Here is a 27,567-nt window from a genome sequence, read left to right on the forward strand (position 1 = left end):
TCGTGTTCTAACTCTTATATCCATGGGTCTACTGATGGGCGAAAACTCTTACCCATTGGGTACATGGGTATGGGTCCATTCTTTACCCACTCGTACCCACCAACCCGTGGGTGAAAAAACCCGTTGATTGAGCCTAAAACTATGAACAATATAAGTCTCAACGACTACTAAATCATAGTATAAAACTCATTTCACATCTTAAGCATTGTTCAAGTCTAGTTATATGAAATTGTTATTTGATTTCTTGATTATGTAATGTGGTTGTATAATTTTACGCTAATGTTAATGTAATTTTACGCCAAATATAATTTGGTTGTTTGCCTTTGAACGCTAATGTTAATAGCGTTGTTGCTAGAGAAAATTTTAATGGTTTACAACTTTAATATGACTAATTACGGTACCAAACTATAAATTCTACAAGTCAATTATATGGGTATGGGTACCCGTTGGATACTCGTTACCCGCACGGGTGTGGGTATGGGGACGATTTTGTACCCGCGACGGATATGGGTATTTTAGTGGAAATATTTAAACATTGCGGATGTGAGTATAGGACAAGGGAACCCAATGAATATGCACCCGTTGCCATCTCTTCTTGTCCATTCTCCCTTTTTCCCAGCCACACATCCCTGCTCGGCCTCGGCCTAGCAGAGGACTTGATCTACGGGCACCATCCTACAACTATCTCAATAATTGTTCCAAACCCGTACTCATGTTTTGGATTGGGCCTTGGATTTGGTAAAGACCAAACAGAAAAATATGCGTGCGGGCAAACCATGGAAAGAAAAACACATAATCATTGAATGGATAAAAAATGGCAATGAGGCTTGATCGCGCGAGCGGGTGCCTGCTCACGAATTAGCCTTTTTGGTTGGAGTATACTCCCTTCGTGGCGTAGTATAAGGCATTTTAACTTTTTTACTTGTATTGTTTGACCATTCGTCTTATTTAAAAAATTTTGAAATTATTGTTTATTTTATTTGTAACTTACTTTATTATACAAAATACGTTAAGTACAACTTTTCGTTTTTTATATTTGCACAAATTTTTTGAATAATACGAGTGGTCAAACAATGTAAATAAAAAGTTAAAATTCCTTATATTATGGAACGGAGAGAGTAATTAGTAAGGAACTTAATAGGAACATGCATGGATGAAAGGAAGCCTGTGGTAATAAACAGAGTACGCCATAACAATTATACAATTGTATTGTCGAATATTTTAGCTACGCGATTTCAAGCATATGACACAGCCCACAACCTGATCTATTATTCCCCCTCTTGGTAATACAGTACATGCATGTAAAAGAAGATCTCATTTAAAATAGATCATTAGTAAAGAAAATATACGAGAAAATTAGTGACACAGACACACACTGACATCTACTTATATCATTAGGAGTTTAAAAGCCAATACCGAAAAACACACTAGGATGAAAAGAAACCCCAAAATCAAACTCTTAAGTTTTAAAATTTAGCAACGACGGTGAGACACTCATGATCATCACTGGAGAGTCATGGACGTGGTGGCTGTTTGCATGGCGGCCGGCTTCCCGCCGGACGATCACTGGAGTCTATAGATCAGTGATGAATGACTCCCGGGTCCGGGCTGTTTGGCATCGGCGACGCCGGCGTCGACACACCTGCGCGAAGCATCCTACTCCATGCTCCTCCTCCTCCTCCTGCTGCTTGCGCTGCAATGGCGCAGCCGCTGTGCATCATCACTGCAACAAGCAGCACGGTGAGCAGCAGCAGCAGCTTCGTGCCGCTTGCAGGAGGAAGACGAAGACGACCAATGGACATGGTGTGCACACTGCCACTGATCTATATATATATACTCTCAACTACAGTACTAATAGCTTATCAAGCATTCAAGCTGTGTGTGCCCTTCTGTATGGAGCTTTAGTTGCGGATTCCTACATATATACACGAGATGCATCATGCGTCTGTGTCGATCGATCGCTGGATGGTCTCGAGGTAAACGTAAACCGCGGGTCAATTGGTCAGCACTAGCTAGTGACGGCCGGTGTGAAGCCGAATTGGGAGTCAATGGTCAACAATACTTGGGCTCGGCGTGGATGACCAATCGATCCATCGATGACTGCCACCAACATAATTGAGGCCCTCTTTATTTAGGCTTAGTCTTATTGGTTTAAACTTTTAAGTTAGCTTATTGGCTTATATGATTTATAAGCTGGTGGATTTAATATCCTAAGTTTAATAGTGGAGTCATGTATCTACCTCACACAAGCCAAAAAAGCTTCTCCAACTTAGCTTTTGGCTTAATAGTGTTAGAGTAGCTTATAGCTTTAGAAAAGCCAAACAAAAAGTCGCTTATTTGTTTAGTCTTAGACTTTTCGGCTTATAAGTTGGCTTATAAGCCTAAATAAAGAGGGCCTGAATAATCACCTCTCAAGCCGATTATGCGCACCTAACCATAGTATATACTATTTGTTCTATTTTGTTTGACGTTTCATACCTTGGGATTGTCTCTGATGCATTATTTTCATCATTATTTTTTTTAAAAAACTACTCCCTCCGTCCCTAAATATTTGACGCCGTTGACTATTCTAAACATGTTCGACCATTCGTCTTATTCAAAAAATTTAAGTAATTATTAATTCTTTTCCTATCATTTGATTCATTGATAAATATACTACTACTACTCAAGTTTTTTATAAAATTCACAAAAGTTATTGAATAAGACGAACGGTCAAACATGTTTAAAAAAGTCAACAACGTCAAATATTTAGGGATGGAGGGAGTATATGTTTTTTTAAGAAATATTAAAAAAAATAAAGTTAACTTCTAATCTAGAACTTATCAAAGTGTGTCATGTTGTTCCCAAATTGCCATGGCCTTTATGGCACTACTAGGAAAACCATCTTTCCTGGCGGCCATTTTAGGTTTTCGCTAACAGTTTTTGCAACCGCCACGAAGCAAAGACTAGTGAAGATCAAAATCTTCGCTAGTGGTTATCGGCTGCCAGCAGAAATCGATTTTCGCTGGCGGTTGTGTTATACCAGCCGCCAGCGAAAATAGTGGCCTAGGTTAAGAAAAAATGAAGTAGCTGTAGCCATCCTCCAAGCTATCACTAAGCCCACCTTTCAGCCACTGGGGTTGATGAACGTGGGTGTTAATGTGAAAAACATGACTGCCTGGGAATTCTGGTTAGCTATAGGACATGTCTAAATCTTACTTTTGGGTTCAAGACATGATGTCAATTGATTTGATCCCGCAACCAATAGGAATAAATAATAAAATTGTATTAGAATACGATAGTCGATCGGCTGATAAGCCAATAACGTACAATAGGGACCTAGCCAATGCAATCTGATCGAATCTGCTGTTAGATATAGGATAAACAAAAAGCCTAAAACATGTTCCATTGACGGTAGATGAAAAAGGGAGGGGCGGCTAGGGTTTCTCCCTGAGCCGCCGGCATGTGGGCGACGCGGAGTGGTTAAGCAGACCTTAACACCAAGCAATTAATCAAGATCTATCGGTAAGTAACAAATAATTCATGTACCATAATCGGATACTAGGGTACAAGAGTAGTATCCAAATACATATACATAAATAAACAATTAAATACGTGTACAATTGTCGTATCCGAGTATAACCAGACGATACGTACTAGGGATCAGCATAAACCCCACCGAAGCGTGGCCTCCGTTTTTTCACGTACGTGGGCAAAAAAAGAGAAGAGAGAAAAAGAAAAGCCAAAAGCCCAAACCGCGAGACCATCGATCGATCGGCGCGCGCGGCGGCGACATGGCGGCGTCGGCGATGAAGACGGTGTTGGATTTCGCGGAGAAGGCGGCGTCGGCGACGGCGACGGTGGTGGGGAAGGTGCTGCGGATCACGGGGAAGGCGGCGTGGGTGGTGGGGACGACGGGCATCGTGCTTGGGGTGCCGCTCATCTGGGCCATGGGCCGGGAGCAGACGCAGCTCGAGTACGAGTCCCTCCGCGAGGCCGAGCAGCGGACGCTCCTCGGCCTCTGATCCTCTCTCGGTTCACGGCTAACTCCTCCTCGCCATCAGTAGCATCATGGATCTTAGCTAGGTTTTAATCTTGCTTCTTTTTTTCTTCTTTTCCTTGATTGGCTCATGGATCGATCTTAATTACTGTAGCTAGCAAGAAGAGAAGTTCTTTTCTTTTACTTGCGATTGCTTAGTAACTTATCGGTTGTTGTGTTATGAGATGAAACATCTTATGTAAAGGAAGCAATCGTCCAAGTACACCGTTTATACATGGAAAATACACCTGATTTCTATGGTTTGTTGTTAAGATTATACTATATATTATACCAACCCTGCCACTTTTTTAATGGTCTCAAATAGTTCCAGATTGTGTTGTTTACAGCAGATCACAACAAACAGCAAAGCAAAGGCATCTGTCTCACAATGGTAGTGCACTCAATCCATGAAGCACATAGAACAGGTTAATTCTGAAATCTTGCTACAACTCTGCATCAAATCATTCAGCATATCTTGCAGTTTCGCAGTTCCATCATACACATGGTAAAGTGAGATGCCTCACAAGGTGTCAGAGATATCACGACCTATTATCAACATAATGAATAGTAATAACACAGTGGCTTGCCACCTCAAAATCTACAGATCAGAACCGTCACACCCTCCTGGAAATGACACCATTTTCTTGCACTGATTGATATTTCCAGACATCATACGTTGCTCAATTCACTCGATACTTGTTTGACAGACAAACAGTAATTGCTACTCGTTTATTGAGCAACCACCTTTGGATGTCATACACCAGAACTAGTGCATTTTTGTGTTGGTTGTGGTCACCAGATAACTATTGTTTAGACTATTCACTGCGCTGCTTGTTGCTGAGATTGTACAGAAGTGGACTTCTTTTTCCTGCCAATGGTTATCCGTTAGTAATAAAACGTCAAGATGAAATACCTTAATTACATGACAAGAAACCAACGATGCATTACTTAAAGCTTGAGATCAGCTCATCTGCAATATGATGTGAGGAAGCGCCACTTGTAAATCCTAATTGGAACATCAATTGCTCCAAGCGCTTGAAATTTGTGAGGTAAAGATATCCAATCTAATAATAGAAATACCACCAACAATGTAAGGATTAGTCTTCTCAACAAAAATAGCGTGAGGGTTAGTACAACAGAAATTGCAGCTTAGAGTTGACTTTTCCCAAATATAGAAATCATTAATTAGTCTATAGTGGAACACACCAGTGTCTCAAGTGAAGATGCTCGATTGTAAACTGCAATTCCAGCACGTTTTCTGGTACGTGTCTTGCTGCTAACAATATTTCTTCCCCAACGAAGTATGTCCCTGCAGAATAAGGAAACTCAGTACTTCTGAAGCATGTGCACATTGATATGAGGCATCAGACAGAGAAGATAGTATCAAACACTACGATGTTTGTTTCCAATCTATATTCAAATCCAAAAATAAAAGTAATAGATGGCCTACAACAAAATACGACAAGTCCTAGATAAATGAATTTACAGGTCCTGGACAGTGGACACTGGACACTAAAGGGCTAACATCCCATAAAAGTTCAGTAATGTACATGGGCGCTAGAGCATAAAATTTCTTGATAAGAATTTTATCATTATCATATATTTTACATCTGGTAGAAGGCTAGAATTATTGGTTTACCTTTCTTCTTGAGTTAGAAAATCTTCTCCGAGAAGTTTGTTCAGCAGAAGGTCCTGAATAAACGCAAACAACCAAAAATAATATAAATAATATTTGATATAATGATTGTGTGATTATCATGTAGCAAGCAGAACAGAAAAATAACAAACAAGAGAACTGCTCTTTAAAATTAAAAACAACAGCCATAAACATGGAAGCATTGAGTAACTTTTTGCTTATAGCAGACAATGTCCATCAAGATATGCAAAGCACAGACGCACAAAGATAGATAATAAGAAGAATCTGGCTATCAAATCCATTTGATTAGAAAGGTGAAGAGCCAAATCCAGACCTGTGATTCACATTTCACGACATCCATTACACGCTTGTTGTAGTCATTGATGCTCAGCGGTGGAAAGAAGAAATGTCTCCGAGCATACAGCTGCAAAATGGGGGAGCACAATCATTCTCAACAGGTTATCACACAGTATACAGACCTGAAGTTGACAGTTTGTACCATTGTATGTACCATCTTATCTCTTACTAATCCAATAAAAATAGAAGTGACAAATAGGCTGAGCTATATGTAATACAGTTACATAATAACAATTCTCAGTGCATAAAAGACCACAATTGAGTCAAACTGTTTCTCACTTCATATATGCAGTCCCCCAAGTACGCCAAGGACGCGGCGTTGTAGAGCGAACGGGGCTTCTTCACCTCCGGCGGAGGGGGCAGCCACCACCTTTCAAAGCCCATACTTGTGGTCTTCTTTGGCACTGCAAACCAAATCAACAACCCATGCGTCGATCAAATTCAGACATTTTCAGACCAACCATTTCAACTACACACACTAGTACAAACCAGACACAGATGACACAACCATTCTATTGCTCTTGACAATCGAAGATATTACTCTACATAATCATTTCATACAAATTGTATTCAGACACATTCAGTATCTGTCATATACTACAGTACAGTGGTTCAGTACCATTAGTCCACTACCACTAACCACCTAAGCACACAATATCCTCAGAAGCTTCCAGCGGTTTGGGAAAGCGGAGAGTGAGGGATGGGGATTATTACCTTGGCCCTCGCTGTTGCTGCGGCGGGCGAAGAGGTCGGCGTGGGTGGGGGCGGGGGCGGTCGGCAGCGGCGGCGGCGACGGCGGCGGCGGGGGCTTGGCCTTGGGCTTGGGCGCGGAGACGGTGGCGGCGCCCGGGTTCATGTCCCAGGCGGCGCGCACGCGGAAGCGCGGGCGGGGGTGGTGGGCCGCCGCCGCCACCATGGTCGCCGCGGCGGTGGTCGCCATGGGTGAGCAGCTCGAGCTCCGTCGCGAATAAAAACGGATAAACAAACCTCGTCTCCTCCTCTACCGCTGGAAACTATCTATAGATTTTTTTTTTCATTTTTCTTTTTCCAGCCAGTGGTGGGCCCACCCTGTCATTGTCATAGGCAACGCTATCTTTTTTTTCTTTCTTCTTTTGAAGACAAAGCCGCCTCGACGCGCGCCATCGTTTCGTCTCTCTTGTGCCGTCCGTACGTCCATGGCGGGCGGCGGGCGGCGGCGGCATGGCAGAACGGAGGCGGCCGGAGCAGGACACGGCAGGGAGGGGGTGGATTCTGGAACGGATGCGGTGAGCACACGCGAAGACGAAGAGACGAGACCACGCCACCACGGCTGTCTCCCTCTCCCTCTCTGTTCATCGATTCTACAGAGCCACACCCTTAATACAGCTCACGCGCTGCTCAGATTTGTGGTCTCGATCTGAGCTGTTCGTACTCGAGTTGAGCTGCTGGTGGTTGAGGTATTCGGATTGGTAATTTCTTCAACAATACTAAGTTACGCACATCATGTGTTCGGTGAAATGCCTAGGCAGCTGACGAGCTGTCGTTGTTGCAGATTATTATACATATAAAAGACATTTTACTCGTGTGACTTCATACAACCGCACGCCTTCCGTTGCTGCTGCTACTCACTTGGCATGGTCGTCAAGTGGTTTTGCATACAACGGCCATGAAGGTCAGATCATTCCTGTGATTTTTGTTGTTTACTCAACAGCAACATGTTTACATATGGCACTCATTGTCATCGGCATTGCTATTAGAGTTTGGTTCTTCACTTAACATGTCCCATAATCGTTGCAGCTTCCCGTAATCCCCTGGAGCCACTCCAATTGTTGTCATCCAATGTTTGCATCATGAGGCAGGTAGTTCACCGGTTTTTTTTCCTGTTTCTCTCTGTTTTGTATTCGTAGCTGATGGGTAATGGCCATGTCCCTATGCTTTTTTCATGTTTGCGCACAGTTCATCAATTGAAGTAAATATTTACTAATGTGAGATTCCTGTAGGTCACCAAACTGATTACAAAGACTGCAACCCAAGTATCATCCATGCAGAATGATAGGTGACAAACAGATGGCTTTACCGGCTTCACAATACATTGGGTAAGTTGATTTCTCGCCACCCCCCCCCTCCCCCCAAAAAAATAAAATTTCTGACTGACTAATATCTTCCAATGCAACGTACAAATATTTATCTCATACCGTTAAACATGTTATTGGTAAGCACGTAGCGAGATTTGATATAAGTTAAATTCCATATTGTTTTATGTTTTTCTACCCTACATCTCTACCAGCTTGATAGCTATTTGGAATATAAAGTTCTCCATCAACGTAGATGGTGTCATCTAGTTTGCATTTACATGGCCCCCACATTAGCCTGTTGAAAGGTGCTGTGTGACATGATGGACCTGACGAACTGGGGTGTCATATGCTGATTTAGTGGTATATCACCGATCAGTTAATCAATAAGCTGCCCTTCTTCTATGAGCTGCACATGTAACAGTTAATCGATGGTGACAAATGTGGCAATTAATCAATGGCGATCAAGATGTGTGGCCTTTGATGTCCATGATCCATCAATATCCATTAGCGTCTTATATACCATCAATCTTGCCATGATTTGGCCTTCTTTGGATGGCTGTGGACGCCCAAAATTTGACACATTCCTGAACAAGGTTTTAAATACTGGTTTTAAATATTGCCTCCACCCTCTAGGAAAATACTGGTTCTAGATACTAGTTTCCATAAGCAACCGTGCTGTTCAAACTGCATCTTCTAGGCTGCCGGATGGGTTCTGTTAACATTCACATCGCCACAGTGGGTTTCTTTGACTCAAGCGCTTTCATGACAGGTTTAGTCTTGGTTTGGTATTTGAAGCAGGTATGCTAATTTTTTTCCAATTACTTAAGAGCTTAATAAATGGTCGTAGTCAATCTATACACAGCTAGCAACTTGGGTTTTGGCACCGAGTAGCTCTCTCTCAATCATAACATTGTTGGCATTGACTATGCGTGGAATCATGCTTGAGTGATGAGCTATGCCAGCATACTATTATTGTTGGCATTGATTGCGCGTGGAAACATGCTGCCAGCGCTAAAAAATTCTATCATTGACTATTTAAAAGGATTTTTTGGGAGATAGTTGGTTTATCCAGCTGCTATTGTTTCGGGAGGACTACATATATTTAAATATTGTATGTGTTGTTATAGTTTTATAAAAAAAATCAAACATTATTCCCTTTTTTTAAATATCCATCTAAAATGGTAACCAAGTACCCCTTCCGGCTTTATAGTTCTTGACGTTTTGGACAATGACATGTTCAACATATCTTTGACTACGACTTTTTATTATCATAATAAAAAATAAGTAAAGATTTAATATTATTAAAGTACTTTTCAAAACTAATAATATAGATACCATGTTCTAATATCTTCAAACTTATTTCAAGAGTTATTGATAGTTAAATTCTAATTGTTTGATCTCAACCTTATCGAATACGTTAAAAATTATGGAACCTGAAGGAGCATCGGATTTGACCAATTAGTTGCAGTGTTCTACAAGATATTATTGGACTAGGCTACGTACAATGCACCACACATGATCACTGTTTCACAGCTTACCAACAAACAAGCAGACGGACAGGCGGTTGGTTGAGCTGGTAAAATTACTGTGCTAAGTTAATTGAGTGTGGGCCAGTTCAATTATTTCGGTACATGTTGCTGATGCAAATATGGGAATTTGAAAGGAAAAAAACCCAGGTTTGGTTGCTTGACTATAACTTTTTAATTAGTCTGATTTTGGTTCTTTGACATGAAACTGGTTACTGTTGGTATTTTAACTCTTGAAACAATTTATGCTTCATCCATAGAACCAATCAACCAAAAGGTTGGTTTTTGCAAACCGAGCATAGTGAAATTCCCAACTAAACACAAATTTATATGAATTTAGTATTCTAATTAAGAAAAAATAAATTGAATGAAATTTATCCTCAAGCGCTATGAATTTCAACAAATAGTGCTAAGTGGTAGCTGTCTATGAATGTCTTTTTCTATGCTTATATATATGTGGATATGGATGTTATATCACTCATACTATATTATCTTGCACTTTCTTTTATTGAGGGGTGTGGGTGGGGTGTGGTTGGAGTTGGACATGGATTGTAGCTTCTACACTTATTTATCTCCTTTGTATCCACTCCACAGGACCATACCTAAGAATTTCAGACCCCAAGTGCTAAAAAAGACATTTTATTTAGAAAATGCCAATAAATAAAACAGTAAAGTTCAGTTTAAGATATGTTTTTAACCGAAGTTAATTACACACACACATATAAAAAATATATAAAAGAACTAGACTCGCCTTTTCAGTTAACGCTGGGTCATCTATAAGTTGTTGGGAGAGGACTCCACAGTCGGTGCTCTGTGCTCAATCCGCAGCATGGGACACGATGGTTGGCTCTCTATCCTAAAATATGAGAGCTAACCATCTTCTCTCTTTAGCCATGCACTGCTACTGAACAAGTAGAAATTATGCATGACCAACAACAGCTGAGCTATACCAAGGATGCTCTCTAGCTGATAATTAACAGTGGTGGTGCTTTGGCTAAGTCCAGGAAAAAGAATCGCATCCTGATTAACTGATTTACATTTTAACGAAGGAGAGAAAAAAAAGAATCTTCAGTTCTTATTACGCACAATCACATTATTGTTATGATAAAATATAGTTGTTTCAGGTGACCATAATTATCATCGAAAGCTTGTTGGAGCCATTAAAAATAAGCCCTGGCACGTTCTAGCAAAATTAGTGGAGGCGAAAAAGGGGAACTTGAAAAAAAATGAAATAATTAAAAAGGTCCTAAAACATACTACTTCCGTCCCACTATAGTTATCGTTCCATGGTATTTAGTGGAGGTTAAAGTTTAGCAAGAAATGATCATAGTGCACCCTATGAAATGATATAGTGTTAGAAACGAGAGGATAGTTGGGGGCATGATGAAGAAAAAATTGAATTGAAGGTGATTGATGTGATAAAAGGTACTATAAAGTGGCTTTTTGAAAAACTTTTGAATCCTAAAATTATAACTATTTTAGAACGGATGAAGTATAAAACACATTGGCAGGGATTGAAAAGAAAAGGTAGGTTGCCCTAATTTAGGGGCCCATGCCATTACCTACCCTACTGTTGCCTAAGATGCGTGCCTACCGCTCCAAATTAGAGACTTCGGTTGAATTCGTACGTAGAGAGTCAACGCACTTAGATGCATGTGACATTTACAAGCCATGCTTGCAGTGTTATGTATACAACAACCACCTTCATTTTCCAACAAAAATAATATCATGATGACTTGGAACCGTGGACCTCTTATTTTCATGAATAATCTACTTGATGGCCTTGATATATATGTCACTTCCTTTATGATCTAGACATAAATTTGTTGACTTCACAAATTGTATTTGACAATCAGTCCTTATATCCTAGTACTATTTAGTCATCAGCAAAAGAGAAATATCAACTATCAAGATAGTATTGCTATTGGTGATGCACTCTCATGCATATCTCAATCTGAATGCATACCTCAAATATTTTTTTTTTTGAAAAAAATGATTTTTACTTTATTTTTTGAAGTTACTTTATACATGCTTGATATAGCTATAAGCTGCAGTAAGACAAATATCCCCTGCATATCTCAATCTGAAGTAGGCAACTTAATTTACACAACTGACATAATGACCCTATAAATGGTCATATGTAGCAAACTATAACTTATAAAAGTAAACTCTATGGTAATTAAGAACACACATGTCGATAATGGTTTTGGACTCACAACCAATGGCAATCCTATCATTTATTTGAAGTCATCTAAGGTTTATTTGGATCAATGCTCGCGCAAACCATACTAAAATTTGCCAATAGTATGATTTTGGCATTGCTAAAATTTTGGTTGGCAATCTGGCTTCGTCAATGTTAACATCTTTACGGTTGAACTGCACAATGAGCCAAATAATCCTCTATTGACCTTCACATTCTGTTTTGTGTTTTATCGGTGGACTATTTACAACTTTTATCCATATCATGTATGCCGCGATGATTAATCATGTAGATTTTTATAGATTTCGTTTTTTCCTATAGAAAATGTCGGATAATTCAATTATACTTGAACTAGTTTTTGCACTTTGTTTTAACACTGTGCCTCGCTTATATCTGATGAAAGTGTATTCTCCATCTACATTATTTAATTTTCATTCACCACTAAAATTTCTATTTGATTGACTACTTCAATTATGTTTCTAGAAACTAGCCATGAAGAATACAGGTAGCTCCCTTATAGTCCCAAGACCGTGATGTGGAGTACATCTCTACTACTTAAAAACAGGAAAAGAAAAAAGGTTCATTAATAAAAAGATCACATGCATTAGAATAGATCCACACCTAGCCACTGGTATGGGCTCGTTGCAATCCACAGGTATATTACTAGTTTTTGAAAAATGACAGACCGAGAAAGAGAAGTTTGCCTACCCCCATAGACTTATGTTTTTCAGCTACTGCTAGGGTGTGTTAGGCGCACCACTCTATAAATGTTCAAGTTCTGGTCAGTCATAGAGCAGCTGAAAGAGCACTTACACCCGAACAGCACTACAAATTACATTCGTACTAGGACACAAGAATTATATATAGTTGCATCCAGTTCTACTCCAAACCCATCATCTTGGTCATAATCTGAGCAGAGAGGAGGGTGTAGACGATATATTGAAATATAGATATTCTTACAGCTAATTCTACTTCAAACCCATGACCCTAGTCAAAATTTGAGTAGATATTAAAGTGTAGAGGGTTGTTTGCAACTTTGCAAGGGAGGGAGATGGGAGGAGTTGGGGAGAAGATCATAATGAGTGCCTTGGTAGGGGTGATGAGCCCTTTGCTTGGCAAGCTTGGTAACCTGATTGAGAAAGAGTATGCTGAGCTAAAGGGCGCGAGGAAGAAGCTAGAGCAGCTCATGAAAGAACTCATGGCCATCAACCTTGCGCTGGAGAAGTACTCAAGCATGGAGAATTTTGATGTGCAAGTGAAGGCTTGGGACAATAGAGATGCATGAGCTGGCCTATGACATGGAGGATAGCATAGATCTCTTCAGTTACTGCATAGAGCACGAGCCAGTGAGCACCACCATGGGAGTCAAGAGGGTCATCCTCAAGATCCTTCGCAAGTTGAAGAAGATTCACCATCGACACAAGTTTGCTAAGCAAATGCATCAACTTCAAGTTCTTGCCAATGAAGCATACAATCGGCAAAAGAGATACAAGCTTGAAGAAGGCAGCTCTAGCAACTCTTTTGTGGAGATTGATCCTCGGTTGCCAGCACTCTATGTGGAAGTTCAAAAACTTGTGGGCATCGAGGGCCCAAGCAAAGAAATCATTGAACAGTTAATTGGTGAGGAGCCTACGTGGCAGCGTAGGGTTGTGTCCGTTGTCGGATCTGGAGGTTCAGGCAAGACTACCCTTGCTAAACAGGTGTATGAGAGAATCAGAGGTCAATTCTCTTGTGCAGCGTTTGTGTCTGTATCACAAAAGCCTAACATAAATAACCTTCTGAGGGAGTTGCTCTCTCGAATTGGAAGCAACAGTGAAAGTTTAAGAGCAAGAGAATTATATAGTGACCAACAACTCATCGACAAGCTAAGAGCATGTCTTGAAAATGAAAGGTTAGTACACTTCACTGGCTTTTCATACATAATAATTAACAATAATAACAACATTGCATGCCTACTATATGTCTAGTTGTTTGGAGCATCCATACATGGAAAGTTGTTTTATGAAAAAAAAAATGAAGTGTGAGTGGTTTCTCATAATACTCAAATTTTGAGTATTTTTCAAAGAAAGACAATCTTCTTGTTATTTTATCTTGTCCTCTCCTTGGAAATATGCATGATTTTATGTTTATGTACATAATCATGTTAAAGAAAAAAGTGGTTTTCCTAATAAATGAAACTCAAAGTACTGTTTTCAACTAAATGAAGTCTATGTCAAATCATCTACTACTATCTCCCTGTTGAAAAACCAAAATATTATCGTTATTTGCAAAAATAATACCATACAGGAAATTTTAATTAATTCGAGACATGAAAGTGCGCAGATAAGTTTACATGGGAATCGGATTTTGATTGGTATACAGCAAGAATCCAAGTGCATAAAAATTTCTTTAGAAAAAAAAAAGTCTAAGAGTTCTTACTGAAAACAAACAAATTGGAAGGAGAACTGATGAACTTTATGGAATTGGATTTTAACAAATACATGTAGCATTTACTAACTAATGAAAAAATGATTTATATTGCTTCATAATTTTTTGCTTATAGGTATCTTGTTGTGATTGATGACATATGGCAAAAGTCGGCATGGGAAACAATACAATGTGCTCTTCCTAAAAACAACCATGCAAGTAGAATAATCACAACAACACGCATCAAAAGTGTAGCTCAATTCTGTTGCACTTCAGATGAGGGCTTTGTTTACCAAATGAAACCTCTTACCAAAAGTGATTCTGAAAATTTATTTCTCAAAAGGACTTTTAGTTCTGAAGAAAATAGCCCCAATCAGCTGCAGAAGGTTATCAATAAGATACTTTACAAATGTGATGGTTTGCCATTGGCTATTATTACTTTAGCTAGCTTGCTAGCTGATAAACCAAGAAGAAAGGAAGAATGGGAGAGAGTTCTAAATTATATAGGTTCTATGCCAAAAAAGGATAGTAAGCTGGAGGTAATGGATAATATATTGTCTTTGAGTTACAACGATCTACCCCACCATATGAAAAATTGCTTCCTTTACCTGAGTACTTTTCCGGAGGATCATGAGATTCGCAAAGATATCTTGGTATGGAAATGGATAGCTGAAGGGTTCATCATCACAAAACAAGGGTTTACTTTGGAGGAAGTTGCAGAAAGCTACTTTTATGAGCTCATAAATAGGAGTTTGGTCCAACCTGTTAATATGGTACATGGGGCAATTGAACAGGGATGCAAAGTTCATGATATAGTACTCAATTTCATAATCTCTCGGTCAGTTGAAGAAAATTTTTTGACTATGGTGGACGGTCAGGAACTCCCATCTCCAAAGTCAAGGATTCGACGTCTCTCTGTTTGGAACAAGCAAGAATTTCCAAGGTTTATATTGAAAGGAAGCATGAATTTGCCCCATATCCGTGCAATTAGTATATGCCATGTTGATGGCTGGACAATGCCCTCAGTTTTAAACCTTCCTGTTCTTCGAGTGTTAGATCTAGAGGGTTGCCATGCTTTGAGGAATGATCATCTTGATTGCATTGTAAGTTTATTTCATCTCAAATACCTGAGGCTTTCTAAGACAAGTATTGATAGGCTACCGGCCCAAATTGGGAAGCTTGAGTATCTGCAGATGCTCGATGTAAGCTCAACCCAAGTAAGATTGCTGCCAGAAAGTGTTATTCAGCTAAAGAGACTGATGCGCCTTGTTGGCAATGAACTCATACTGTCGGATGGGTTTGCTAACATGGAATCTCTTCAGGAGTTGGGGGTTCTTGATGCTTGCAACTGCTCCATAAATTTTGGGAAAGATCTTGAACTTCTGAGCAATCTGAGGGTGCTTCGAATAATGTTTAGGTGTGAAGAAATTACTAGTGATCCAGATGCTAGAAAGAAATCTTTGATGTCATCCCTCTGCAAACTTGGGGGTAACAGCCTTCGGTCTCTGTATTATCAGAGCTCTACCACCGGTGTTGATTGTTCAGCAGATTCATGGTGCCCTCCTCCTATTCTCCTCCAAAAGTTTGAGTACAGAGGTGTTCGCTACTTCTCCAGCTTTCCAAAATGGATCAAACACTCGCTCGTCGATCTCGCCTACTTGGATTTCAGGATTGAACATATGGAAAGGAAAGATTTGCATGTTCTTGAAAGTTTGCCTCCACTAACTGTCCTATGCGTAACCGTGAAGCGAGTTCCTGAAGATGGACTTATGATCAGTCACGGTGCATTCCAATGTCTAACACGCCTTGAATTTTGTAATACAGATGGACCTGGTTTGACGTTTGAAGCAGATATGACCAGGCTTGAGTGGCTTAAACTTGAATTCAATGCGGATAAAGCACTAGCAACATATGGCAGTTTAGTGGTTGGTATTCAGCACTTATGTTCTCTTAAATGTATTGATCTCACTATTGGGATGTTATCTGAAGATGAAAATGATCCACCGAAGGAGACTATCAAGTCTGTTATCAGTGACAAAATCAAGATGCTTCCCCATAATCCCAAGGTTAACATCACATTTTTGTAGATCATCTAGCAGGCATATCAGCTCATGGATTGCTGCTAGGGGTGTTTGCAGGGTACTAATGACACATGTAAAGTTGTAGGAAGCTGTTATCTGTAGTGTATTTCATATCACTGTAATGTCTTTTACAATTCATCCCACCGAAATACGTATCAATGCAGTGGTGGTGATTGCATTGCAGCTGTAATCTAATTAATTTGGATGTTCACTCTGCTAAATTGAGTAAAAAATAATTCCATCTACAAAACATTAACATCAAATTTTCTAGACCATTGGTTGCAAAGTTTTATTTCCCTTTATTTCTATCCTCTTCTACAAAAAGGAGTACACTGGTGATCTGTTTCTTGCTTATATTTTGTTTCATTTACTTTAATTTAGTAAAATGGAAGGGATATTTTCTCTTCACCTAGGGGTTCATTCCATTATATTTCATATTTTCATAGTAATAAATTCCCTGTGTTGAGAGACAAAGTTACAAGTAATATTCTCACACTGCCGAAGGGTTCTGTTAACATGAAAGCTTTGGAACTATGGGTGTTCAATGGATAAAATTGCTCAATTAACTTTTGCCATGCAACACATACAGAATTAATTTGAGGTAGCTGATGTCCTTCAAGCTAAGTAGCTTTCAAATATTCACATCGCCGTAGTGGGTTTTTGTGATTCATGCGCTTTTTTGACAGGTTTTAGACCTGGTTTGGCATTTGAAGGAGGTTTGCTAAATTTCCGATTACTCCCTACAAGTTGATAATATTAGTCGTTTTGAACAAGGGTACGGTCAAATTTTAAAATATTTGACTATAAATAATTTTTAAAATATTTGTCTTAAAAATATAAAAACCAGATGTGTAGATTAGTCTTAAAAAGTACTTTAATAAAATCATATATTTATTGATATTTCTATATATATTATAATAGAAAATAGTTGTCAAAACTATTTTTTAGTCCCTTATTATTGATATTTCCAAAACGACAAGTATTTTCAACCCGGAGGGAGTAAAGAGCTTACGGCTTGTACTCGATCTGCACATACATCAACTCGATCTCCTCTCTCAATCATATCATTGTTGGCATTGATTATGCGAGGAATAATCATGCTTGCTCGATGAACTATGCCACTATCAATATTATTAGCATAGACTATTCGTGGAAACATGCTTCCAATGCTTAAAAAAAAGTCATTAATTCTTTCAACGGATCATTGGGAGATAATTGGTGTATCCAACCGCTATAGTTTTAGGAAGAGTATACATAGATTTAAATATTGTATGTGCTGCTATAGTTTTCTAAAAAAAATAAATCAATTCTTCCGGTTTTTTTAAATGTTCATCTAAAACGGTAACTAAGTACTCCCTCTGTCCCAGAATATAAAGAGTTTTAGAGTTGAACACGGTTATTAAAAAATAGGTAGAAGTGAATGGTGGAGGATTGTGATTGGTTGGAAAGAGAATGTTGGGGGAGAAGTTATTATATTTTAGGACAAATCTTGAGGGCTAAAAGTTGTTATATTTTGGGACGGATGGAGTATTAGTTTTGACCAATAATTGGTTACAGTTTTCTAAAACAATATTATTGGTCTACGTACAACTAATGCCCACGTGATCACTGTTTGACATCAACAAACAAGTAAACGAACGGACAGGGTGGTTGATTGAGCTGGTAAAATTACTGTGCTAAGCTAAATTAGTTTGGGCCAATTTAATTAGTTCGATACATCTTGTTGATGTGAATATGGATGGAATTTGAAAGGAAAAAGGTCCAGATTTGGTTCCTTGACAGTACCATTAGACATTAGTCTGATTTTGGTAATGAAACATGAAACTGGTTCCTGTTGGTACTTTAACTCTTGAAACTAATTTTACGTTACATCCATATAACTAATCAACCAATTTGAAACCATTTATGTTACATCCATAGAACCATTCAACCAAAAAAATGGTGATTTTGCAAATTAAACATAGTGAAATACACATATAGATACAAATTTATATGAATTTAGTATTCTTATAAAGAACAGATAGATTATATGAAATTTAAAGTTACGACCACAATGCTTGAAAAAAAGTCTTGTATTTAAAAAATGCAAGTAAACAAAACAGGAAATATCATTATAAGACTAGACTAGATGTTACTGACATAAGTTGCATAATGTATTAGCTAGGACTAGACTTGCCTTTTCATTTGATGTTAAGTTAATTATCTGTAATTTGTTGGGAGGCGACTCCACCGCCACTCCTCTATGCTCTCTACCTTACAACATGAGAGCCTACGTTATGTATACTACGGCATCTTATATAATTATATATAGTTCATCCCCACTAAGTGTAGTTAATGCTATTTCTCTCTTATCTCATTAAACCACATCACTCTAATTATTTATAGCATTTGGGTGATAGATCTATGGTCTAAATTGTCTCTTCTTTCTTCTCTCATCAAAATATGCAATCTCAATTATTTTTAGGTTCAAAATTGTATCAAATTGTTTTAGTTTTAATAATCAAATTACATTTTATTTGTACATATTATGCACCTTAATTTTTCGCAGCAACACGGCGGGGTATTCATCTAGTCATGTATACAATCGAAGTCAAGCACCAACTGCATTATCCTACAATTAATGGTGTATCCTACTACAGCGTCAGATGCACATGACAATTACAAATCTTGCTTAGGGCACCCACAATGGTTATCTATAGCCTCTCTACAAGAGATCCATGTCAGCATATTTTCCTACATGGAAGATATTAAATGAAGAGAGAAAGCAAAGCTATCTACTAACTTAGAGATAGTCTATAGAGAAAAACGAGGCAATGCATAAGAGAGCTATAGATACCCATGTAGACATACTATTGAGGTGGTTTACTATTAATCTAGTCTATTGCTGAGATGTACATGTTTTATAGATAGCACCTTACTTTACCATTGCAGATGCTCTTACAGTGTTACAGTGTTATGTATACAACCTGAATCAGGCACCAATTAATAGTGCAACTGTGCAAGGCGCCATTTCTCACACCCCACATTAATTTCATCACCTTCGTTTTCCACCAAAAGTAATATCATGATGATGACTTGTGTGGACCTCTCATTTTCATGAACATCTACTTTGGTGGCCTTCATATGTCACTTCGTTTATGATCTATAGGCCTAAACATGTTGACTTAACAAATTTTATTTGACAAAAATCAGTCCGTATATAGCATAGTACTATTTCGTCATCACCAATAGAGATATATTAACCATCAAGATAGTACAGCTACATTTTTTCAGTTTACTTTAAAGATGCTTGGTATAGCCGTATAGCTATAAGCTGCAGTAATACAATATCACATGCATATCTCTCAAGCTGAATCTGGCAACTTACACGACTAACATAATGTCCCGTATAAATGGTCATATATACGTACCAAACAATAACTTACAAAAAGTAAAAAATTATTGTAATTAACAATACACATGTAGATAATGGTTTTTTATTCATAAAACCAATGGCAAATTCTATTATTTAGTTGAATTCATCTAAGGTTAATTTATTTGGGTCAATGCTCATGCAAACAATACCAAAATTTTGTTTTTTCTTGAACATTGTCCCTAACTTTTGCATGATGGAAGCGCAGCAATTTCATCTACATTATTTAATTAATTTTCATTCACTAAACTTTCTGCGTGATTGACTAATTCAATTGTACTTGTAAAAACTAGCCATGAGGAGTACATGGAGTATCTTATAATCCCGGCCAAGTCCACAATTTGGACTACATTTATGAAAAAATGATCAACTGAGAAAGACAAGTTAATTTACTTACCCCCATAGAATTAAGTCTTTCAGCTAGGATGTGTGATGTGTCAACAAGCCCATGACTCCTTAAATGTTTAAGTTCTGGTTAGCCATGGAGCAGCTGAAAGAGCATATTCACTCAAGCAGCACTACAAAATTAGATTCCTACCATGCATGCATGCCACAGGAATTATATTTACTTCAATCCAAATTATACTCCAAACCCATCATCTGGTCACAATCTGAGTAGATAGGAGGGTGTAGAGGACATATTGTTTAATTTGCAAGGGAGGGTGATGGAAGGAGTTGGGGAGAACATCATGGTGAGCGCCTTGGCAGGGATGATGAGCCCTTTGCTTGGCAAGCTAAGTTATCTCATCGAGAAGGAATATGCTGAGCTCAAGGGTGTGAGGAAGAAACTAGAGCAGCTCAGGAAAGAGCTCATGGCCATCAACCTTGCGCTGGAGAAGTACGCGAGCATGGAGAATTATGACTTGCAACTGAAGGCCTGGATGATAGAGATGCGCGAGCTGGCCTACGACATGGAGGATATCATAGATCTCTTCACCTACCGCATTGATCATGAGCTAGCCAGCACCACAGTAGGAGTCAAGAGGATCATCCTTAAGATCCTTCGCAAAGTAAGGAAGATTCACCATCGACACAAGTTTGCTAAGCAGATGCATCAACTTCAAGTTCTTGTAAATGAAGCATACAAACGGCAAAAGAGATACAGGCTCGAAGAAGGCATCTCTAGCAAGCCACACACAGAGATTGATCCTCGGTTGCCAGCGCTCTATGTTGAGGTCGAAAAACTCGTGGGCGTCGAAGGCCCAAGCAAGGAAATTATGGAACAGTTAATTGGTGAGAAGCCTACAAGGCAGCATAGGGTCGTGTCCGTTGTCGGATCTGGAGGTTCAGGCAAGACAACCCTCGCGAAACAGGTGTATGAGAGGATCAAAGGTCAATTCTTTTGTTCAGTGTTTTTGTCTGTATCTCAAAAGCCTAACATAAATAACCTTTTGAGGGAGTTGCTATCTCGAATTTGGGACGGAAGTGGAAGTTCAGGAGCAACAGAACTATATAGTGATCAACAACTCATCGACAAGCTAAGAGCATGTCTTGATAATGAAAGGTTAGTATACTTGACTGGTTTTTCAGTGTGCCATTACATAATGGCACAATAATAACAACATTGCACACACCATCAAGATTAGGTTGACGTTGTATGTGTAGTTATTTGGAGTAGCCATACCCATAACTTGTTTTATTGAAAAAATAGTTGAAGTAATGTTTCATGAAACTCAAGTTTTTTTTTTCAAACATGATTTTATTTTATCTTTAGGCACTTAATCATGTTTAACACAATGTCGTTGGTAATAATTGGGACTCAAAATACTGTTTTCCACAAAGCAAAGTCCATGTCAAATCAACTATATATCTATCTATTTCTCAAAAAACAGTAACGTCATTGTTCTATCAATAATAATAATAATATCCAGGAAGGTGTAATTAACTAGATACATGAGAGTGCAGATAGTTTACATGGGAATCGGATTTTGATTTTGTATATAGCAAGAATCCACATGCTAATGTTTTTTTTAATAAAAATGTCCAGGGGTTGTTACAGAAAACAAACAAATAAGGAACTGAACTTTCTGGTATTTGGATTTTAATAAATACTTGTAACATTTGTTAATTAATGCAAAAATGATTTATGCTCTGCTTCACAAATTTTTGCCTATAGGTATCTTGTTGTGATTGATGACATTTGGCAAAGGTCCGCATGGGAAACAATACATTGTGCTCTTCCTAAAAACAACCATGCAAGTAGAATAATCATAACGACACGCATCAAAAGTGTTGCTCAATTATGTACTTCAGCTGAGGGCTTTGTTTATCAAATGAAACCTCTTAACACAAGTGACTCTGAAAGTTTATTTCTCAGAAGGACTTTTGGTGCTGAAGAAAACTGCCCCAGTCAACTGGAGGGGGTTATCAATAAGATACTTTACAGATGTGATGGTTTGCCATTGGCCATTATTACTTTAGCAAGCTTGTTAGCTGATAAACCAAGAAGAGAGGAGGAATGGGAAAGAGTTCTAAACTATATGGGATCTATGCCCAAAAAGGACAGTGAGCTGGAGGTAATGGATAAGATATTGTCTTTGAGTTACAATGATCTACCTCACCATATGAAAAACTGCTTCCTGTACCTCGGTACTTTTCCAGAGGATCATGACATCGGTAAAGATATTTTGGTATGGAAATAGCTGAAGGGTTCATTGTTGCAAAACAAGGTTTTACTTTGGAGGAAATTGCAGAAAGTTACTTTTATGAGCTGATAAATAGGAGTTTGGTTCAACCTGTAAATATGCTTCATGGGGTAAGTGAGCATGGATGCCGAGTCCATGATATAGTACTCAGTTTCATCATCTCTCGGTCAACTGAAGAAAATATTTTCACGATGTTGGACGATCAGGAACTCCCATCTTCAAAGACAAGGATTCGACGTCTCTCTATTTGGAACAAGCAACAATATCCTAGGTTCATATCACAAGAAAGCATGAAGTTGTCCCATTTCCGTGCAATTAGTATATGCCATGTAGATGGCTGGACGATTCCTCCAAATTTGGACCTACCTGTTCTTCGAGTGTTAGATCTAGAGGGTTGTAGTGCTTTGAGGAATGCTCATCTCGATTGCATTCCAAGTTTATTTCATCTTAGATATCTAGGGTTATCTAGGACAAGCATTGATAGTCTACCAGCCCAAATTGGTAAGCTGGAATATTTGCAGACGCTCGATGTACGCTCAACTCTAGTGAGACGACTGCCAGAAAGTATTCTTCACCTAAAGAGATTGATGCGCCTTGTTGGTGATGAACTCATACTACTGGATGGGTTTGGCAACATGGAATCCCTTCAAGAGTTGGGTATTCTTGATGGATGCAACTGCTCTATAAGTTTTGGGAATGATCTAGGACTTCTGAGCAAGCTAAGGGTGCTTCGAGTAATGTTCAAGTGTGAAGACTCTAGCGATCTGGACACTAGAAAGAAATCTTTGATGTCATCCCTCTGCAAACTTGGGGGTAACAGCCTTCGGTCACTCTATATTAAGAGCTCTATTACTGGTGCTGATTGTTCAGCCGATTCATGGTGCCCTTCTCCAATTCTCCTCCAAAAGTTTGAGTACAAAGGTGTACGCTACTTCTCCAGCTTTCCAAAGTGGATCAAGCCCTTGCTTGTCGATCTCGCGTACCTGGATTTCAGGATTGAGCGAATGGAAGGGGAAGATCTATGTGTTCTTGAAAGTTTGCCTGCACTTACTGTCCTATGTCTAACAGTAAAGCATGTTCCTGAAGATGGACTCATGATCAGTCATGGTGCATTCCAATGTCTAAGACGGCTTGAATTTTGTAATACAGATGGACCTGGTCTGATGTTTGAAGTAGATATGCCAAGTCTTGAGTAGCTTAAACTTGAATTCAATGCTGATAAAGCACAATCAACGTATGGAAGTTTTGCTGTAGGTATCCAGCACTTGTCCTCTCTCAAACTTATTGATCTCACTGTTGGGATGGTCTCATCTGAAGACGAAAATGAGCATGCGAGGGAGACCATCAGGTCTGTTATTAGTGACCACGTCAAGATGCTTTCTTATAACCCCAAGGTTAACATCACATTTTTGTAAAGTATCTAGCGTGCATATAGGTTCATGCACTGCTGCTAGGTTCTTTGGAGGGTATTAAGGGACATGCAGAGTCGTAGGAAGCTATTGTCTGCAGCGTGTTTCATACTAATAATATCTTTCATATATTGTAATAGATTACCATTGCCTCCATGATTATTTTCTGTGTTATAGTCCACATGGATGGCTTCCAATGTACTAGCTGCTATGCTATCTAACTACTGCTTTGGAATATCACTTAATGTATTATGCTAAGATTAGTTACATATCTCTATGTGTAATGAATTGCTCTGTTTATTTGGATTGCCCACAACTTGCTGATAAGGTACTCTATCATTCTACTGATTTATATTTTCGATGTGCTCTCTATATAACTATGTCACCTCTACTCACGCCTAAAATATACTTTCCCAATTCTCTATTTATTAGTACCTTTTCAAAATGCCAAACAACGGGCGTTAGGGCGCTGCGAAGCGTGCTTCAAGTTCTAGTTCTAATTTATGGGTCTCCTAATTTGCATATTCAAAATAGAAGTACAAAGCAAGGTGCAAGGTGTGTTCATAAATGGATATTCGTGGAGCATATCAGCAGGTAGGTTGTGCTTTTAGTTTTTCTCCTTAAATCATATGAAAAGTCTAAATATGCTTCTTCATTGCGCATGACTGTTGCACAATATGACCCGTTACCATGGATTCTCTATGTTCTTCTCATTGAATGGAACACAAGAATAACATATATGCCTAACATTTAATCTATAGAAATTTCAGTGTTGCAGTTTGTCTTCATAATTACCTATTGTCTAAACATACCAAGTATCTAGCTGTAATACAAATTATTTAGTTACATTTTGTAGAGGAGTTTATCAAAATTGTTCCATGATAATATAACATGGCAGGATTGTTTTGTGGTTCCATGGAGGTTTACACATTTAATACCAAAATGCCTAACATTTAATCTATAGAAATTTCAATGTTGCACTTTGTCTTCATAATTACCTATTGTCTAAACATACCAAACATACCAAGTATCTAGGTGTAATACCAATTATTTAGTTACATTTTGTAGAGGAGTTTACCAAAATTGTTCTATGATAATATAACATGGCAGGATTGTTTTGTGGTTCCATGGAGGTTTACACATTTAATACCATAACTTTTGTTTTACTAGGCTTTCTCAATGTTTCTTAAAGGTATGAGATCATTTTTTTAAAAAAACATGCTGCTGATGGCGAGTTAGTTTTTTATGTAACTGCAGTGAACTGATACCAACCATGTGTTCATCCAATCATTCAAAAAAAAAAAAACAACTTGCATTGAGTTGATGATCTTAAGATAGTGAGAGTCATACAAATGACTTTTGTTAGGTGCAGCGTGTGTTTGGTGTTTGGAGGATTGAACTCTTTTAGACTTATGTGAATAGAAGTATCTAATGCTACCCAAGTACCTGTTCAGTCCAGAACATCACATGTAAGGTATTTTGGATCTTGATAGGTTCTACACAAACTAATAATATCTAGCTTTTGGTTGATGTGCATTTCTCAGGTACTCTATACTGAAGGAATTTGTTGTTGTAGTTGTTCATATTCTAGTGGATAGCTTCGCGTAATTTTCTGAAACCTCAAATCCTTAATTTCATTGTCTAGTTTTGACTGACTGCCATGCTTGGTTGATTCTTTACCTCATGCAGCTGCTCTATCTGTGCTCCAGCTCCAGCTCCACCCCTCCTGGAGCTGGAGCTCAGCCAAACTATTTCAGCTCCATCAAAACTGGGAGTGGAGCTGAGTGGAGCTCTCTCACAAAATGGACTAGAGTTGTGGAGCTGGGTTTAGGCAGCTCCACAACTCCACTCCAGACCCAACTCCTGGAGCTAAATTTAGGAGTTGGACTGTACCAAACAGGCCCTAGAAGAATCGTCTTTTCTGCAGGCGGCCACAAATAGTTTTCGCAGGCGGGGGAAAGGACGGCCTGTACGCAAAAGCCTGCAAAAATCATATATTTTCGCAAGCAACATCTCCATCTTCACAGGCGGTAAATTCACCCGCCTGCAAAAAAACATTTCAGCAAAAAAAAAACCGACGCACCACCCAACCCACGAGCGCCGCCACCAACCTCCCCCTCCAGCCGAAAGCTCTCCTCCTCCGTTCGCCACAGCCCCCACAAAGCATCTTTGTCTGTGCGTTGGCACCGTCGTCGTCACGATAGTCGTCATCGCGTGTCGCCGGGAGAGGGAGGAGCCAAGCCACGGCCTCTCCTCCTCCGTCCACTGGCCTCCACAAGCGGCGGTGGCGTCGTCGTTGCGCATTGCCGGGAGAGGGAGGAGCTGAGCTGCCACCTCTCCTCCTCCGTCCGCCGGCCTCCACAGGCGGCAGCGTCGTCGTCGTCGCGTCGGTGTTGTCGTCGTCGCGCGTCGCCGGGAGAGGGAGGAGCCAAGCCGCCGCCTCTCCTCCTCGTCGCCGCCGCCTCCCCTCCCGTCCCCGAGACCGGCTGGTGGTGGATCCATAGGCGTCAGCACCGTCGTCGTCACGCATCGCGGCCGGTGGCGGAGCCGGCGAGGAGGGGAGCTCGTGGTGGGAGAGAGAGAGAGAGAGAGGAGGGGGAGGGAAATGAGTGGTGGAGAGGATAAGGATGATGGAGGAGATGACAAGGATGAGACAGATTTTTTTTGTGGCGTGATTTTTGCAGGCGAACCACATAAAGTTCCGCCTGCAAAAATCATACTTTTTCAAGCGGACCACTTAAGAGGTCCGCCTACGAAAATAAAGGTATTTTTGCAAACGGACCTCTTAAGTGGTCCGCCTGGAAAAATTGATCTTCGTAGGCGGACGGCAAGCTCCACCCTGGTCTACATTTTCGTAGGCGGCCATTTGGCTCCGAGGGTCATATCCACCTGGGAGAAAAAACCCCATGTTTGCGAAAATGCTTTTTCTAGTAGTGTATATATGAACTCTATAACCTTTTGGTTAAGTGCATTGCTCAGGTGCTCCTGACAACTGGACTTCATTATATGCAGTTGTGCAAACTTGAGTGGATGAGGTTGTGTAATCCTCTGAAACTCCTATTACAGTTTCAAATTTTGACAAGCAGCCATTTTTAGTAATTATTTACCTTTTCTTACTATTATTTTCTATGTGCATTGTTACAGACTTGCAGGAGCAAAAAAGTGGAAGAGAACAAGAAAGTTAAGTACATTTGTTCGTTTCATTATTGATTAACTATGTTGTTTCTCAAGAGTCACCCACGAACCATTGCTTTCATTATTGAGGCAGAAAGTGCAAAACTTATTATTCACATTGTAGAGAGCATATTTGAGGTTGAAAAATTGTATAGAAAGTAATGGTTTGTGGGTCACTCTTTAGTTAGACAAACCCTTTTCTCATTAGTTACCTCACAACTCACAAGGAGCAAGACATAGTAGTGTAGCACTTTTTTTAGCCATAGCTAAAATGAACCATTTCTTATCTTTGATGTGTGCACTGCACGGTTATGATCAATCTTAAACGGGTGAAAGGTAATTGGATGCACAATTAATGTACTCTTGATTTGTGCATTAACCCAATCTGAAATTTGCTCCTATGAATATTTGAACTTGGAACCTTGGGGTGCTACTCAGGTCACTGTAACCACTAGGCTATATGTACTTTCACAAAATGCATTAAAGTAATATTAGTTAGTACTAGTAGGTCTCAACTCTTTCCTAAAGGTCTGTTTTTCATCTGGTGTGCTCGGTACTATTATTTGTTGAGGCTTTATACATTACTTAGTCCTTCAAGCTATTGTCATTAATTATACTTCAAGAGACGTAATGAAGTGGATTTGTATAT

At 39.3% G+C, this 27,567-nt stretch overlaps 2 protein-coding genes, 1 long non-coding RNA gene and 2 pseudogenes across 3 annotated transcripts; 4 read left to right on the plus strand and 1 right to left on the minus strand.

Moving 5' to 3' along the window:
- The first annotated feature begins 3,665 nt into the window (after window positions 1-3,665).
- Window positions 3,666-4,399, plus strand: LOC127753788 (mitochondrial import receptor subunit TOM9-1-like). The gene has a single exon (XM_052279213.1). The coding sequence runs from the start codon at window positions 3,774-3,776 to the stop codon at window positions 4,002-4,004; it is 231 nt and encodes a 76-aa protein (XP_052135173.1). The 5' UTR covers window positions 3,666-3,773; the 3' UTR covers window positions 4,005-4,399.
- Window positions 4,400-4,418: 19 nt separating this feature from the next.
- LOC127753787 (uncharacterized) lies at window positions 4,419-6,959 on the minus strand. The gene is made up of 7 exons (XM_052279212.1): window positions 6,726-6,959; window positions 6,291-6,415; window positions 5,989-6,078; window positions 5,658-5,710; window positions 5,225-5,327; window positions 4,967-5,082; window positions 4,419-4,886 (listed from the first exon to the last, which is right to left on the minus strand). The coding sequence occupies exons 1-7, from the start codon at window positions 6,949-6,951 to the stop codon at window positions 4,838-4,840; spliced, it is 762 nt and encodes a 253-aa protein (XP_052135172.1). The 5' UTR covers window positions 6,952-6,959; the 3' UTR covers window positions 4,419-4,837.
- Window positions 6,960-7,143: 184 nt separating this feature from the next.
- LOC127753789 (uncharacterized) lies at window positions 7,144-9,221 on the plus strand. The gene is made up of 4 exons (XR_008012697.1): window positions 7,144-7,459; window positions 7,543-7,662; window positions 7,788-7,849; window positions 7,991-9,221. It is a non-coding gene; the product is annotated as an uncharacterized LOC127753789 (long non-coding RNA).
- A 3,621-nt stretch (window positions 9,222-12,842) lies between these two features.
- On the plus strand, window positions 12,843-16,489 carry LOC127754236 (disease resistance protein RGA5-like; annotated as a pseudogene).
- A 3,784-nt stretch (window positions 16,490-20,273) lies between these two features.
- On the plus strand, window positions 20,274-23,937 carry LOC127755473 (disease resistance protein RGA5-like; annotated as a pseudogene).
- Window positions 23,938-27,567: the final 3,630 nt, after the last annotated feature.

This window comes from Oryza glaberrima, chromosome 11 (assembly GCF_000147395.1).
Source record: "Oryza glaberrima chromosome 11, OglaRS2, whole genome shotgun sequence".
NCBI lineage: Eukaryota > Viridiplantae > Streptophyta > Magnoliopsida > Poales > Poaceae > Oryza > Oryza glaberrima.

Excerpts from the sequence above, each read along its gene's own strand:
- LOC127753788 (XM_052279213.1), top strand. The coding sequence starts at position 3,774 with ATGGCGGCGTCGGCGATGAAGACGGTGTTGGATTTCGCGGAGAAGGCG.
- LOC127753787 (XM_052279212.1), bottom strand. The coding sequence starts at position 6,951 with ATGGCGACCACCGCCGCGGCGACCATGGTGGCGGCGGCGGCCCACCAC. Across the intron at positions 6,079-6,290 it reads TGGGGGACTGCATATATGAA|CTGTATGCTCGGAGACATTT; the intron begins GTGAGAAACAGT and ends CCCATTTTGCAG. Across the intron at positions 4,887-4,966 it reads GAGCTGATCTCAAGCTTTAA|GAAAAAGAAGTCCACTTCTG; the intron begins GTAATGCATCGT and ends AACCATTGGCAG.